Here is a 15,054-nt window from a genome sequence, read left to right as displayed (position 1 = left end):
CTGAGCCCTGAGTCAACCCCGTGCTGTGGGAATCTTCGTCTCAGAACTCAGAAGCCAGGATGTGCTGGGCAGCGGGAGCGGGGCCGTGTGGAGGAAGGGAAGGAGGCCTGGACTTAGAACCAGAATTCCTGGGCACCAGTCCCTCCTCCTGTCCCTGTGCAGTAGTTGCGTGAGTGACCTATGCCTGTGCCCACAGCACCTCAGGGAAGTAGGGAGCGTGGTCCCTGCAGCTTGTGCCTCTGGGGAGCTGGCTTTGAGGCCTCTGGCTGTGCCCTCCAGGAAACAAGGGACCAGAGGCAGTACTCCCCCTGTCGCTATCCCGAGCTCAGAGAACAGTGCCTAGGCCAGCGCGGTGTCTCAACGAAGAGTTGTTGAATAAATCAATGAATGAACCGCCAAGGTCACACTCGAGGAGGGATGGAGACTTGACTGACCCAGGCGATCCAATGCTACCAGCAGTCTCTGCTCGTCACCACCCATACCTGCCTTTATGGCGATAAAATGCCCATTTTTCAGCTGCGTGTAGGATCATCCAGAAGAGCACACATCTCCCAGCCTCCCTTGCCACTACATGTGGCAATGTGACTAAAAGTTCTGGCCAATGAGATATGAGCAGAAGAGGTGCAGGCAACTTCTGGGAAGGTCTTTAAGAGAAGTCTTCTGGGGCAATGAGGTAACCTTGGGAATGGCGGATAAAGCAACAGGTAGGAGGAACCTGGGTCGCTGCTCTGTGGAGTTGCAAAACTACTGTGGACAACCACCTCTGGACTTCTATCTGTTCGAAAAATGAATTTGTAGCTTCCTATTATTTTGAAATTATATTTACTTACTAACTTACTTATTTGCACTGCTGAGGACTGAACTCAGGGCCTTATATATGTTAGGTAAGCTCTCTACCTGTGAGCTCGCTCCTTACTGCTTCCAGTGGTTTTGGAAGCTCTCCTGTTTAAACCAGGGCTACTTAGGGTTTCCTGTCATTGACCACCAAATTTAATCCTAATTCATTATCAGAGCCTCAGTTTCCCCATCTGTAAAAGGGGAATAATAGCAGTACCTCCAGAGTTGCTGCAAAGATTAAATAAGAAAATGGTCATCCACCTGGCATGGGTTCTGGAACACAGAAGATACTCAACACAGAAGAAGACGCTTGTACCGTAGGGGCTCAATTTGACATCACTTGCTGATTATTCAATACTAAAAATACAAACCTCAGGGACTGTGTAATATCCCACCTTGAAGAACAGGAGCTAGATAGATATATTGGGCTCTCAGAGAACTTAAGGCCCAGAGTTTGCTGCTGCCACAGGGTCCTTCAATGGCAGAGTCACCGTGTGTTTCCGAAGGCAGGGTGTGGGTGTGGAAGGCACAGCTGGCTCCTTCAGCAGGGCCATTTCCCTGGCTGGATGTTTATCAGCCCCAGGAATTGGAGCCTGAAGCCCAGGTTGTTCGTGGGGATTCTCCCTGCACGGTTCTGCCATTGTACACCACAGGAAATGACTCGGAGCAGGTGAGAAGAGCAGAGGGACCCGGAAGCAGCAACCGCCGCAGTGACACTGCACCACTGGCAAGAAGCTCTGCATTCTTTCCCGGAGACCCCGCAGTGTCCCCAGGCATCCTGCTGGCCCAGCTCCCATATGCAGAAAATGCAGCAAATGACATGGCTTTGGTCCCAAGCCATCTGGAAGCAGAATAATTTGCTGGAGCAAATGCAGTCTTGGACAATTCCTCTCCTTTGAGGGTGCAAGGGCAGAGCAGCCTGGGAAAGGGCTGGAGGCGGGAAGCTCTGGGCCACTGGCCAGGTCCCAGCCCATGCCACCCCAGCAGCCTCAGGAGCTGCAGCCTTCGACCACTCAGGAGGAGGTGGAGACTTCCTCTTGGAAAACACCACCAGTGGATGCTCAGGAAGCTGGTGGAGTCAGGACTCAGCCGTCAGGTCCCTCTGAAAGACTCGCTGTCATCATCCCAACATCTCTGTAATTCTTGCCCTTTGCAATTGACAAGTTAGTTAGAAAATAGTTGGCCCATTGGTTGCGGGGTACATGCATTCACTGTTATTCCCGGGAGCACTTGTCTCTCCCAGTCACCAGCATCCTGTGGCTGTGTCAGGTCTGGGAAGCTGTGGGAAATCTGCCATCAGTGCTCTGCTGGAGGGGACTCCATAGCTGGTGGGGACTGTGCTGATTGGGCAGAAGGCCATGGCTGGGGTGCTGGTCTCTGAAAGGTGTAAAATCTCCCCAGGGGTGTGGAGAGATGGGGGATTTGTCAGCTGGAGGCTAGAATATTCCTCAAAGCAGAAACTGGAGCCCAGGAAGTAAGATCCAGGGAGGTACAGCTTCTTGCTGAATTCTTGATCAATCGCCACCCTCTTTGTCTTCTTACTAACAGAAATGTTATTCCAGATGATACCATGTTCAGCTTAAAATATGTCACTTTCCAGTTTCCCTTGCAGCTATGGGTGGCCATGTGTGACATTGTTCTGGCCAATGAAATATAAAGTTAACATTTCTGGGTGGGGTTCTAAGCTTGTGAAAGGAGAATGGATTCACCTGTGTATTTGGATGTTCATTTTGTTCTTATCTCTTCTCTCGTCCCCTTTTCTTTTACAATGAAGATGTCCATAGGCACAGAAGCCATTCTGTGATCATGAGGACAATGGTCCTGTACTGTCTGCTGATTCGGAAGGTTAAAGGAGCCTGGGTCCTTGGTTACCTCTTGGAGCCATTGCCCCAACTCTGGACTGCTTGATTCCAGGCTTTAAAACAGACAAACAAACAAACAAATAAACAAACCAGGGGCACTGTGAAGGTTGACCAAATGTAATACTAATTGATATAGTAGCCTAAGCAATAGCTCTCAAACACTGCTGCACACAAGAAACACCAGAGAGCTTTGAAAATGCCCAACGACCAGGATATACCCAATACCATTACATTTAGTCTCTGGAGCTGGGGCCCAAGCATCTGTTTTTGTTTTGTTTTGTTCTGTTTAACTCCCAGGTGATTCCAATGTGCAGCCAAGTTTGAGAACCACTGAGTTAAAACAGTTCTTCTTAGACTTTAAGGTGCAAAAGAATCTCATGGGATCTTGCTAAAATGCAGATTCTGATCCAGTAGGTGTGGGCAGAGCCAGAGCGTCTATATTTCTAACAGGTTTCCTGCCAGTGCTGATGCTGCTGGACCATGCTGAGAATCGTCACCATGACCATGACCACGATTGTCTCCTCCTTTCTGTCTTTGTCATCTCTTCCTTTTTATTCTTCTTCTTTCTTCATTGTAGAGCACCACTGGATTTATTGAGCAGTCCCCACGTGCCAGGCATGAGGCACAGGGATTCACAAGTTCCATCTCTAATCTTGCTGACAGCTTGTGAGGCCACAAATCTTCTGAATCCAAAGAGATTTGTCTGGGTGCCTCTGATGGCAGCCTGTCATTTATGAGTCCCCTGGCATCTATTGGCAAGCTGATTTGCACGGAGGTATTGAGCTTTTTGTTTTCCCTTTGGGCTCCATGGGGAGGGGAACCTGGAGAGAAACGGAGAAGACACAAAGGCCGGGAGGGCAGTGGGGTGTCTGATCCTTGACCTGACACAGACACACAGCTCTTAGGAGTGATGGTTTCCTCCCTGTTTCAGAGCTGACCATGGTTGAGCCCCTGTGCTGGAAGCCTGGAGATGTTCTGCTGCTCCTGTCCTGAGGGATTTGGGGATTTTGTTTGGTTGGTTCTGGAAACCCTGGAAAGATAGCAGAGCAGACATCCTTCAGAACACTTGCCCAGCCTACACTTAACCATTGCTGAGGAGTGTCCCCTACCCAAGTGGATGACTTCTGGGGCCATGTTTGTTCAAGTCTCTGTTTCTTTTTGTATGTAGGGGAGCAAGATTGGTCTCCTAATCCAGTGCAGCAGATCATTGATTTGACTGAGTCAATCAGCACCTGGTGAGAAAATGGTGGAAGAAATAGATGCTTGAAGCTAGCCGGTCAGAGTGGAGCCCACAGGCCACATGGGGTTGGGGTTAATCATCTTTGGTTCATGGGAACAGAGGCATAAAAATCAGATCTGAGAAAGAGGAAGTTCTCAGAGAGAAGCAGAGGCAAGAGACCAGGCAGCCATGGAGAGGAGAAGGTGGCTGCTGCCCGGCTATGTCCTAGGCTCTGAGGAGGCCTGCTTCACTTCTTCATGGGTTCTATACTGCTTCAAACTCCAGTGTCCCCTCAGCCCCCACGATCCACACCTCTATTTTGCAAGGGTGGGGACTGCAACTTGCTTGCAACCAACAGAATTTGGCAAAGGTGATAGGAGGTCATTTTCATGATCACATTATGCTGTGCAAGACATTCGGGCAGCAGAGTGACTCAAAGCACTTTCTCCCTCATTGTCTTTGAAGAAGTAAGTGGCCATTTTGAGAGACCCATGTGGCAAGGAGCTGAGGGCAGCCTCTAGCTGCTAGACAACAAGCGGTCAGGACCCAAAGTCCTATGAACACAAGGAAATAGATCTGCTAACAACCTGAGCCAGCTTGTAGGTAGATTCTTCCCCAGCGAAGCACTCTTCAGAAGCAAATGCAGCCTTGTGGGAACCTTGATGGCAGGGTTGTGAAACCTTAAGAGGGAGACCCAACTCAGTCATGCCTGGACTTTTAACCTGCAGACATGTGGGATCACTCATATGTGTCATATACAACCTCTAGGTTTGTGGAAATTTCTGATAGACAATGGAAAACTATTATGATGAAATTCCTTATCAGTTCCTTTCTCACAGGTAAATTTCTGTGACTTTTAACTTGAACACTCCTGGAATGAACAGTGAGCCTGGACCCACGTTCCTCCAGAGGAGCCGCCCTGTTCAGAATAGTGTGGCAGGGGCTTGAGCTAGCACAGCTGCCACCTGCGCTGGAAGATATGGCAGAGGGTAGCAGGGATTAGTGGGTGGGGACTCCCTGGATACTTTAGGAACTCCCAGAAATATTTGAAAAGAAAGGAAAGAGGAAGAGTATTATGAACAGGTGGGGACTACTGAGCCAAGAGAATTTGGGTATGTGATTTCATTTTTACTTATACTTCTTGGAATTCACTTTGAATTTGTGTCTTGTATCAAATTTAGGAATGTGCTCCATTATTTCTTTTAATATCTTTTCTGCCTCATTCTCTCCTCTTCTTCTGAGACTCCAATTGAATACATGTTAGATCTTTCTGTCGTCCTACACGTCTGAGGCTCTGTTCTTTAATTCTCTCAATATTTGTTCTGTTATTCAGATTAGGTTATTCAAGTTTACAGATTCCTTCCTGTCATCTTAATTCTTTTGCTAAGCCCATCTAATGACATTTTATCTCAGATGTTTTGTTCTTCAGTTCTATAATTTCCATTTCATTCTTATGTGTTATCTTGACTGGGCTAAGGAATGCCCAGATAGTTGGGAAAACTTTATTTCTGTATCTGTTAGAGTGTTTCCAAAGTAGATTAGCATTTGAATTGGTAGATTGAGTAAAGCTCATACTCACCAATGTGAGTAGGCATCATTCAATCCATTAAAGGCCCAATAGAACAAAAAGACAAGGGAAGAGAGAATTCATTCTTTCTATTTGAGCAGGCCATTTCTCTTCTCCTATCCTTGGATCTCACCAAGTTCTTGAGCCTTTGGAATGAATTAAACCAACAGCTTTCCTGGTTATCTAGTGTACAGATAGCAGATCATGGGATTTATTGACCACCTTCATTATGTAAGTCACTTCCTATATAGTTTAGATATGAGGTATCTCCAAAAAGCTCATGTATGAGATAGTGAAGGAAAGTTTAGAAGTGAAAGATTGGGCTATGAGAACTTTAAACTAATCAGTGCATCAATCCACTAATATGGATTAACTGGAGGTTAACCACAGGCAGGTAGTGTATGACTAGGTCACTGGACACATGTCTTTGTCCCTGATGAGCACAGCACTCTCTCTGCTTTCTGATTGCCAGGTCCTGAGCTGCTTTCATCCTCCATGCCATTGTTTCATGATGTCCTGCCTCACCTTGGGCCCAGAGCAAAGGAGTTGGCTGACCATGGACTGAACCTCTAAAACCATGAGACCCAAACAAACTTTTCCTTCTCTGCATTGTTCTTGTTAAGTCTTTTGGTCACAGCAATGAAAAAACTGACTAAAATTTCCTGTAATCAAAATCAATCTCTCTCTCTCTCTCTCCTTTACTATTGGAGTAGTTTCTCTGGAGAACCTGATTAAAATATACTTACAAGAGTCATTTAAAAATCTTTATCAGCTAATTTCAACATCTGGGTCAAGTCAGAGTCAGTTGTCATTCTTACAAATGCATTAATTTCAAATGAAAATTTTTGCATATTGTAATCTTGGATTGCATTTTGGATATTATAGATGTTTTCTGTGGAGACTCTGTATTCTGTTATATTCCTTCAAAGAGTGCTTAATTTTTGACTTTACCAGGTAATTTGTTGGACTCAGACTCCTAATCAGGGACCTTATTAAAATATAGCATTCCTCAAATCTCAGTTCAGTTCCTTATCCTTAGCTAAGTTGCTTTGAGTCTGTTCCTATATATGTCGTTTAGAGATCAGAAGGAGATTTCTGCCTAGCTTATACAAAAAATACCAGCTCTTTTTCTTTGGCTCTCTTCTCTCATGAACTCTCCTTTTACTTTTCAGAAGTTGTAGTTGCCCCAAACACTTGGGTTCTTCAAGTCAGAACAAGTTCAGGGTGTTTATCAGCCTATATGATTCAGTTCATGAATACAGGAGGACAGGAGGAGATGATGTCCCAGCTCAAATGGAAAGAGTGATGCTGAAATGTGCAAGTCTGTATGCATAAACCGTTAGGGACCAAAGAGTTACCATGATGCACTCAAAGCCTTGCACTCGGCCCGTTTGAAGTCCTCAAGATTTCTTTATTTCTTTCTCTTTGATTTCTTTTGAAAGTACCAGGTATGCCACCTGTGCTAAGGGGACATTTACCTGGTAAAGAGCAGAATTTTAGCAGAGCCTTGAGACTATCCCAGACAGAATCAAACACCAAAAAAATGTCAAAGGACCTCAGAGATGATCTACTTCAAGTCCTTCATTTTAAATATGAGAAAAACCAAGCTCCAGGAAAGTGGAATGATTTGTTCAAAATTGCTAGGCCATTTGTGGTTGACTTAATTCTAGTGTTCATGTTAACTTCTCACCCAACGCTCCTTCTGCCAAGTAAGCATAAGTCCTTTCTACTCATCTGTAGTCCTCTTCCTCTGCCTCTGGCTTACCCTCGATCCACCACCAAATATTAACACCAGTGACTCCATTGGATGGCATGGATGGGAGGGCACCCATCCATAGAGCTTGTAGCTCTCAATCATTTTTGTTATTCCTTGTGATACATACCCACAAAGACCCAAGAAACCCTAGTCAACACCATCCCATCAATGAACTGATGTTGGATTCCGGATGTGGTAAGTACTCCCCGCCAGCCTCTTACCACTCAGTCACCCATGGTACTCACCGTAGATGCGAAAAGCATACTCGATCTTCAGGCTGGGGCAGGCCTGCTCACTGAACACAGAGGCCATGCCCAGCACATCCTCAAAGGAGAACACATCATTGTGTGAGAACACTCTGCAGATGCGGTCTCTGAAAGGGTTGACCTGTGGGTGGGGAGAAGGAGGGTGAGGGAGGCCTATCAACAGGGCCATGCTTCCCTGAGCCTCTCTCATCTATAATGAGCACTCTGTCCTAGGTTTGAGATGAAATCAGAAACAACCTAAATATCAGAGTAGATGCTGACTTGTGAGCCAGGACCCTGGGTAGTGCCTGGGATGAGGGATGAGGGCCCCTGCTAGATATCACTCTCCCACTACTGCCTCTGCCTGCCTACGCATTCCAAGTGCTTTTTTTTTTGGTTATGTTGCTCTTTCTTTTTTTTTTTTTGTAAACAAATGGGATACATGTTGTTTCTCTGTTTGTACATGGTGTAAAGGCATACCATTTGTGTAATCATAAATTTACATATAGAGCACTAATCTCCAGAATCTATAAAGAACTCAAAAAACTCTACACCAAGAATGCAAATAATCCAATCGACAAATGGGCTAAGGAAATGAATAGACAGTTCACAGAAGAAGATCTACAAGCAGTCAACAAACATATGGAAAATTGTTCAACATCTCTAGTAATAAGAGAAATGCAAATCAAAACCACCCTAAAATTCCATCTCACCCCAATTAGAATGGCAATTATCAAGAATACAAGCAACAACAGGTGTTGGCGAGGATGTGGGGAAAAAGGAACACTCATACATTGCTGGTGGGGCTGCAAATTAGTGCAGTCACTCTGGAAAGCAATGTTGCTCTTTCTTATGGCTATTAATTTGTCTGCATTTTATGTAGAAATCTTAGAAAATGAAAAGTATAAAGACTAGGACAATCTCATCTGTAATCAACTCCTCCAGAGTGAGTCGCTCTCACCATATTATGTAGAAGCAAGACAGACATGGGATTCAGTGCTGGGGTCACTGTTTACTACTGAGTGACTTTAGTTTAGACAGACTATAGAAGCTCCCAGAGCATAAGATTTCTCATCTAAAGATAGGGTGGGATTATAATTGTATCTGTCTAATAGGATTGTCATGAGGATTAAGCAGGATAGGTTTCAAGTTGCAGTGTCTGATAAATACCACTCAACAAATGAGAGTTGATAGTTGTTACTTAATTGCTATAGATACCATAATTGGCATAGCAATTTTTATTAACATAAACAAACTATTTCTCAAATTGTGTCCCCAAATGAGGAAGGGTGATTTTAGAAATCCTGGCTCCCCTAAACTGGGCCGGCCCTTCTATGATGGCACTCTTCATACCAAGCAAGTAGCACTCCTGTTGCCTTCCCACCAGCTCAGATATGGCTTGCTGAGGCTGCTTGGTACTCTTTCTCTAGGCCCCAGGAATGGGGAGGTTGAGGGGGCTTTGGGATAAAGGTAGTGGGCAGATCTCATGAGGGTTTGCTATAGCTTGGATCTTAAATGTCCCCCAAAGTCCCACACGTTAAAATTTTGGTCCGCAGTTTAGCACTGTCAGGAGGTGGTGAAACCCTTCAGAGGTGGGTCCACATGGAGGTCTTAGGTCACCGGGTGTGTGCCCTTGAAGAGGACAGTGGGAATCAGCCCCTTCTTGTTCTTGACTTGGCTTCCCAGCTGTCATGAGGCGAACAGCTTCCTTCTCCACACACTCCCACCAGGATGTTCTGCCTCTCTGCAGGTCCAAAGTAATGGGGCCAACCAACCATGGAATGAAACCTCCCAAATTATGAGGCCCAATAATTCTTTACTCTTTTAGAGTCAATTATATCTGATATTTTGCTACAGTAATGGAAATCTGACTAACACTGGATTCAAGGGGGAGCTGCGAGAACAAACTTGGAAATCTTCAAAGGTGGCAAATCCATCTTTGGCACCCACCTCCCCTGACTCTCAGTGCCCCTAATTCATTCCCATTTCCAGGAACTCCTTCCCCAGTTGCTCAGGGGCCCAGCCCTTAACTGTTCTAAAGTCATATCACCTGCTGGAAGACCTTATCAGATCCCAACTCTGCGCTCCCCTTCCAAAATGACCCCAATAGCTACCTCAACCAAAATCCTCTTTTCTTATATGCACCTCAGCTAAGAAAGTTATTTGATCCTGTGCATTCACTCAGCAGATGCGAATGGCCAGTAGTTCCTTCATCTTCCAAATTTCTAGTTGGTTGAAACAACTCTGGTTGATGTTTTGAGTTCCCTTTTCATTGACGAGGTATCTATCTCTCGAGCTCCAGGCCTCATGCAGAAGGGTTCATCCCAGCTCCTCTGATCCAAACATGCACTAGCCTGTCACCTTCTTTGTGGGCATCTGGGCTCAGCCAGTTCCCAGGGCTCTGTGCCCCTGTCTGAAGCTCCTTTGGGTTGCTCTAGCATCAACCAATGCTCTGCTGTCTGGTTTAGATTGCTCCATTTTTGCTGTGTGAATTTTTTCCCTTTCATTCCTTTAGAACTGAGCTACATATTCAAATGTGTGATCTTATTTTATTCATATTTCTATTTATTTGAGTTGTGTGGGAGACATTCTGTGTCATCTCAGGTGGCTATGTAGTTCTCAAACCAGTAAGCATGGAGTCACCTGGGGTTCTTGTGAAAAACATGAATTCATGTAAGCCAGGTAGAAAGTTTCAGCTGGGCAGGTGGATAAGTTCTAGAGATTTACTGTACAACATTGTGCCCGTGGTTTCCAATTCTGGATTGTGCACTTGAAAATTTGTTCAAGAGAGTAGATCTTATGATAAATGGTCTTACCACAATTTATTTTAAATTGTTAAAAAAAAAAAAAAAAAAAACAAAGAATTCACCACATTGTGGTGCGTGGAACACACACACACACACACACACACACACACACAACACATACACACTTCTAAGCTTTCACCCTCCAAAATCCTATGTTAGAATATCTGAAGTGTAGCTCAGTGTTATAGATTGAATTTTGTCCCCCTCCAAATTTCATGTGTTGAAGTTCCTAACACAGAGTATTTGGAAATAGAGTTCTTGCAAGTGTAAGTCTTTGGGTTAAGGTGAGGTCACATGAGGAAAGGTGGGCTCTTAATCTAATATACTGCTGTCCTTATTAAAAGGAGAAATTAGGACACCAAGACACGCATTCGAGGAGAACTCATGTGAAGATAAAGGCAGACATCAGAGTAGTGCTTCTACAGGCCAAGAACAGCAAACATTGCCAGCAAACTAGCAGAGGCTGGGGGAGCGCCTCTCTTCTGGTGCTCAGCAGGAGCCAGCCCTGTCCACACCTTGATCTTAGACTTTCAGCCTCCAAATTATGTGACAATAAATTTCTGTTGTTTAAGCCACATAATGTGTGGCACTTTGTTATGGTCACCTTAGTAAGCAAAACATATAGAAATCTGCCTTGTAAATGAGATTCCAGTCAATGGGAATCCATTACATGTATTATATATACATAATTATATAAAAATTTAGAATATATATACAAATCTCACAAATATATGTTCCAGGTGTGGCCAGGGTCCAGGGGAATCCAGACTGACTTGCTTGAACCTCCAGACAAGCTCCCTTCTACCTGGTTCCTCCATTCTTTCACCTCAACATCCCCAGAAATGCTTGGTTTGATGCCTCCAATTAAAGCTGATAAGCCTTATCTGCTGTGATATGTTCTCGGTCACATGGACCAAGCTAAGTAGCTTTATAGATTACATTACCAATTTTTAACTACATTAACTTTTCTCACAAATGGATACGTGGCTTAACAAGATTCCTACCAAGGACATCGCATGGGAGAAAATGCATATAATGTAAATTCAGTCGAACAAGAAACTGTCAGCGCTGTTTACCTCTCCTACTCAAGATTCCAGCTCTTATCCATGAGATAGAAACCGGGAGAATCCAGTCAGAAATAACAAGAAGTCTCTGCATCAATTCTCCCTGCTCAGACAGGTGCAAAGCAGGTCAACAAGCTCACTGCCAAAGCACATTTCCATCCAGGAAATGAGATACAATCTTCCTTCCCTGGGGCCTCCTCCATTGCTTGACTTTGCTAGAAGCGATGGGAAGGAGATGGTTGCCAGGAGGCCAATTCATTTCTCCTTTGACTCATGTCACATGACTTACACACACACACACACACACACACACACACACACACACACAGCCCTCGTTTTATACAGAGTGGAAGCTGGGCAATTGGGGTGGTCACTGATGGCAGTAATAAAATAACCTAACATGGTGAACCCATTGGAAGATGCAGAGAAAATATTGTTGAAGATGTAGAAAAATAAGCATTAGAACAGATTTCACACTGCAGAAGCTTTGCTAAATGTTAGGTAAAATACAGATGATTCCAGTATGGTTTACTGGATTCTGTTTCAATAATGAAATACATGAAGAACCACATTACACAAGCCACTAAAGAAAAGGTCATATGCATGAAGAGAAAATTGCTTCTTTAATAAAAACACCATTTATGAGTAAAATTGAGTATAGTCATTGATGGAAAGATTGCTCCATGATGAAAAGAAATGGTGGTACTTGTGAAACTAATTCCCTAGAGGATTTCCCGCAGGCTATTGCGGCTAAGAAGATAAATCCAGGGTCCTGGGGATGCAGCTCAGAGGTAGAGTGTTTGATTAGCATGCGTGAGACCTGGGCTCAACCTCTAGCACTTGAATGCGCACACGCGTGTGCACACACACAAGTACAAAAAATACAGCAGGATGAATTGACATGGTTAGTTTTTCTAAAACAAGAACAAATTTAAAATATCTTTAAAACATATGCAAAGATTTGTAATCAAGAGGAAAATGACTACGAAAATCTACTGAACCACACAGAGATTTGCTGGTCATCTCTTGGCAGAGTTCTTAAAAGACCCATCAAACTTAAGGATGAGATATATGTTTTTCTTGCAAAAAAAAGAGGCTGGAGGATTGCAGGTTCAAGGCCTGCCTCAGCAACTTATCGATACCCCGTTTCAAAATAAAAAAATAAATAAATAAAAAGGATTGGGGATGTAGCTCAGTGATAAAATTGCTGGTAGGTTCAATCCTCAGTACCAAAAAACAAAAAACAAAAACAAAAACAAAAACAAAACTCAAGTGTTTCAAATTTGCTAACCTTTTTATTATGATAAAGGACTCTAGAAAGTTTGCTACCTATTATTTTGCTAATAATATTATATATATATATATATGTGTGTGTGTGTGTGTGTGTGTGTGTGTATGTAGATGTATTTGTTGTTTTGTTCCTGAAAATGAATTCAAATTCATTGGACTCTTCAAGGTAAATTAGGTAACCCATTTGAGCATTAATTCTTTTCCCAAAAAAACTCATGTTTTGAAGAAATTATTTTGAAAATGGTATTTTTGTTGTTAAAAACATGTGGCATCACCTATAAAAAATGCTTACATCTGCATACCTGAAAATACTAGAAACAGATTTTTGTAGCCTGTCTGAAAATTTTCTAAATAAAGCGTGTCCGTGGATTTTGAGTCCATTTGTTAAAAATATAAAAAACACAATGCTTTCCAATTAGCTGTAAGAGTCACTGACTGATATAAAAGGATGCTAGACAATTTGTAGCTTAATTTCAATAGAAAGCATTTAGTTGGTGGATGGGGATAAAAATGAATGCCATGATTTAATACCCGCAGCCCATGACACATTTCTTCCCTATGGACCAGTTAGACAGCTGTTAAAAATAAACAAAACTAGCTGCACCCCATAAATATGTACATTATGTGTCAATTTTAAAAAAACAACTAAATTAGAACCAGACATCTAAACAGCTCCATTTCAAAGCATTAAAGCAAGATTTCGAAGGATAATAAAACAATCTAACCACATCGTTCTCCTTATACTTGCTAATCCCATGCAAAAAATAAAATGGTGCAAGGAAGAAATTTTGTTACATATAATAAAATGGAGTTTATTTTTAAATATTTTATGTGATTTTTAGCTTTCCTTTTAATTTTTTGTTTTGCATATTTATACTATAATAATGTAGCCATAAATATATATAGTCATAAAGGAATATGCATGTGTCGTGAAGGCATGTTTTCACATTTTTTTTAATTTGGGGGGTTGCACCACCAAAAATGTCTGAGATCTCTGATCCAGACTAACCTCCTCCTCTCACAGATGTGGAACTGTAGCTCTGGGGAAGGAAGGGACTTACTCAAGGTCACTTGTTCAGTGAGCAGATAAGCCAGCCCGGACCAGGCCTCCTGTGCCCAGCCCACTCTATTTTCTCTTTGGAGCCTCACATCCAACAAACATCAAAAGAGAAAGGTGCAAGGGAGGCTGGCCATGTGACCAATAAAATGTGGGGAAACTTGGAAATAGTTCTCTCTAAAAATTCATATGTGAATAAAAACATTTCATTGTGTTCCAAAGTGCAAAACTGGATCACAGACTGAAGCCAGAGAAGTGGCCTGTGAGAACTGGGTAGCTAGCCACAGGGATGGTCACTCTAGGTGAGAAGCACTGGAGGAGGCCACAGGAGCCCTTGCTGCAGGAGGGGGAAGCCAGGAGGAGAAGGGGAAGTGACACAGGCCATCAGGCTGGGGAAGGGGGAGGAAGGACAGCATGGTGCAGGACAACAGGGCAGATGTCAGGCTGCTGAGGTTGGGCTGGGTCACCACAGCATTGTCTCGGAGCCAAGAGGTGGCTGCTATAGTTCTCTGTGAAGCCCTGCAGGCAAGCAGTAGGAGGGTGTCCCAGGCCTGGCTCTGTTCCAACAGCCCCCCCCCCCCTTTCCTTCTCTCTCAGCTTCCCTGCCTTGTCATTTCCAGAGGGATATCCCCAGATACAGAGCCCCCTGTGACCAGGTATCTCTTAGAACACATGTAGCTCCAGGCAAAGAGAGAATTTCTAAGGACCCAGGTGATGCAACCTTAGTACCTCTTCTGGCTCTCTACCCTGAGCTAAATGACAGCTCAGTCTGTGTTCTGGGGTCCCAATAGCACACCCCCACAGGGCAGACAGAGCAGCCAGGAAGGGGCAGCAGAAGAAGCAAGACTCGTTAGCCACCACAGGTCCAGTTTGCTGGATTCTAAATTTTTTGATGCTCTAAGTTAATAATCCAAAAGCTGAACCAATAAATTTGGAATCTGTCCAGAGAGTTACAGTCTGCATTAAATTTCACACTCATTTAAAAGTCTTCAATCCTCCAGAGGAGGAAGGAAGTGACAATTGACAAAGTAATGCTTCCATTTCAAGAATAACATGTACCCTAGTTTCAAGGCATTTTGAACAAGGAAGGTATAAACATGTCAGTGTAGAAATTTATACAGGTAACTCAGCAGTACAAGCTCCAATCACACATGATAAAACCAGAGAAGATGAAAATAAGCCCCAAATGCTGGGAGTTTTCTTTTGGAAACAAAAACTTACAGTTGTTGACAAAAAAAAGATTGTGGTCCCTGCCAAAATATTAAACTTTTTAAAAAAGATCTTCTCAATGTTATCGAACGAGAGATTTGACTTGAAGATGAAAGTCAGAGGGAAAATATTTGGACTTAG

General features: G+C 43.5%; 1 protein-coding gene across 3 annotated transcripts in view; it reads right to left on the bottom strand.

Moving 5' to 3' along the window:
- The window catches only part of Cib4 (calcium and integrin binding family member 4), a 98,119-nt gene that overhangs the window by 2,984 nt on the left and 80,081 nt on the right, over positions 1–15,054 (bottom strand). For all 3 annotated transcript variants that reach the window (XM_047522861.1, XM_047522864.1, XM_047522863.1), the window contains exon 5: positions 7,487–7,628. In XM_047522861.1, the coding sequence (XP_047378817.1) occupies positions 7,487–7,628 (142 nt within the window). The remainder of the gene's footprint in view (positions 1–7,486; positions 7,629–15,054) is intronic.

The sequence above is a fragment of the Sciurus carolinensis genome, chromosome 13, assembly GCF_902686445.1.
Source record: "Sciurus carolinensis chromosome 13, mSciCar1.2, whole genome shotgun sequence".
NCBI lineage: Eukaryota > Metazoa > Chordata > Mammalia > Rodentia > Sciuridae > Sciurus > Sciurus carolinensis.
Note: the sequence above shows the minus strand (reverse complement) of the source record. Positions and strands in the feature narration are given on the sequence as shown.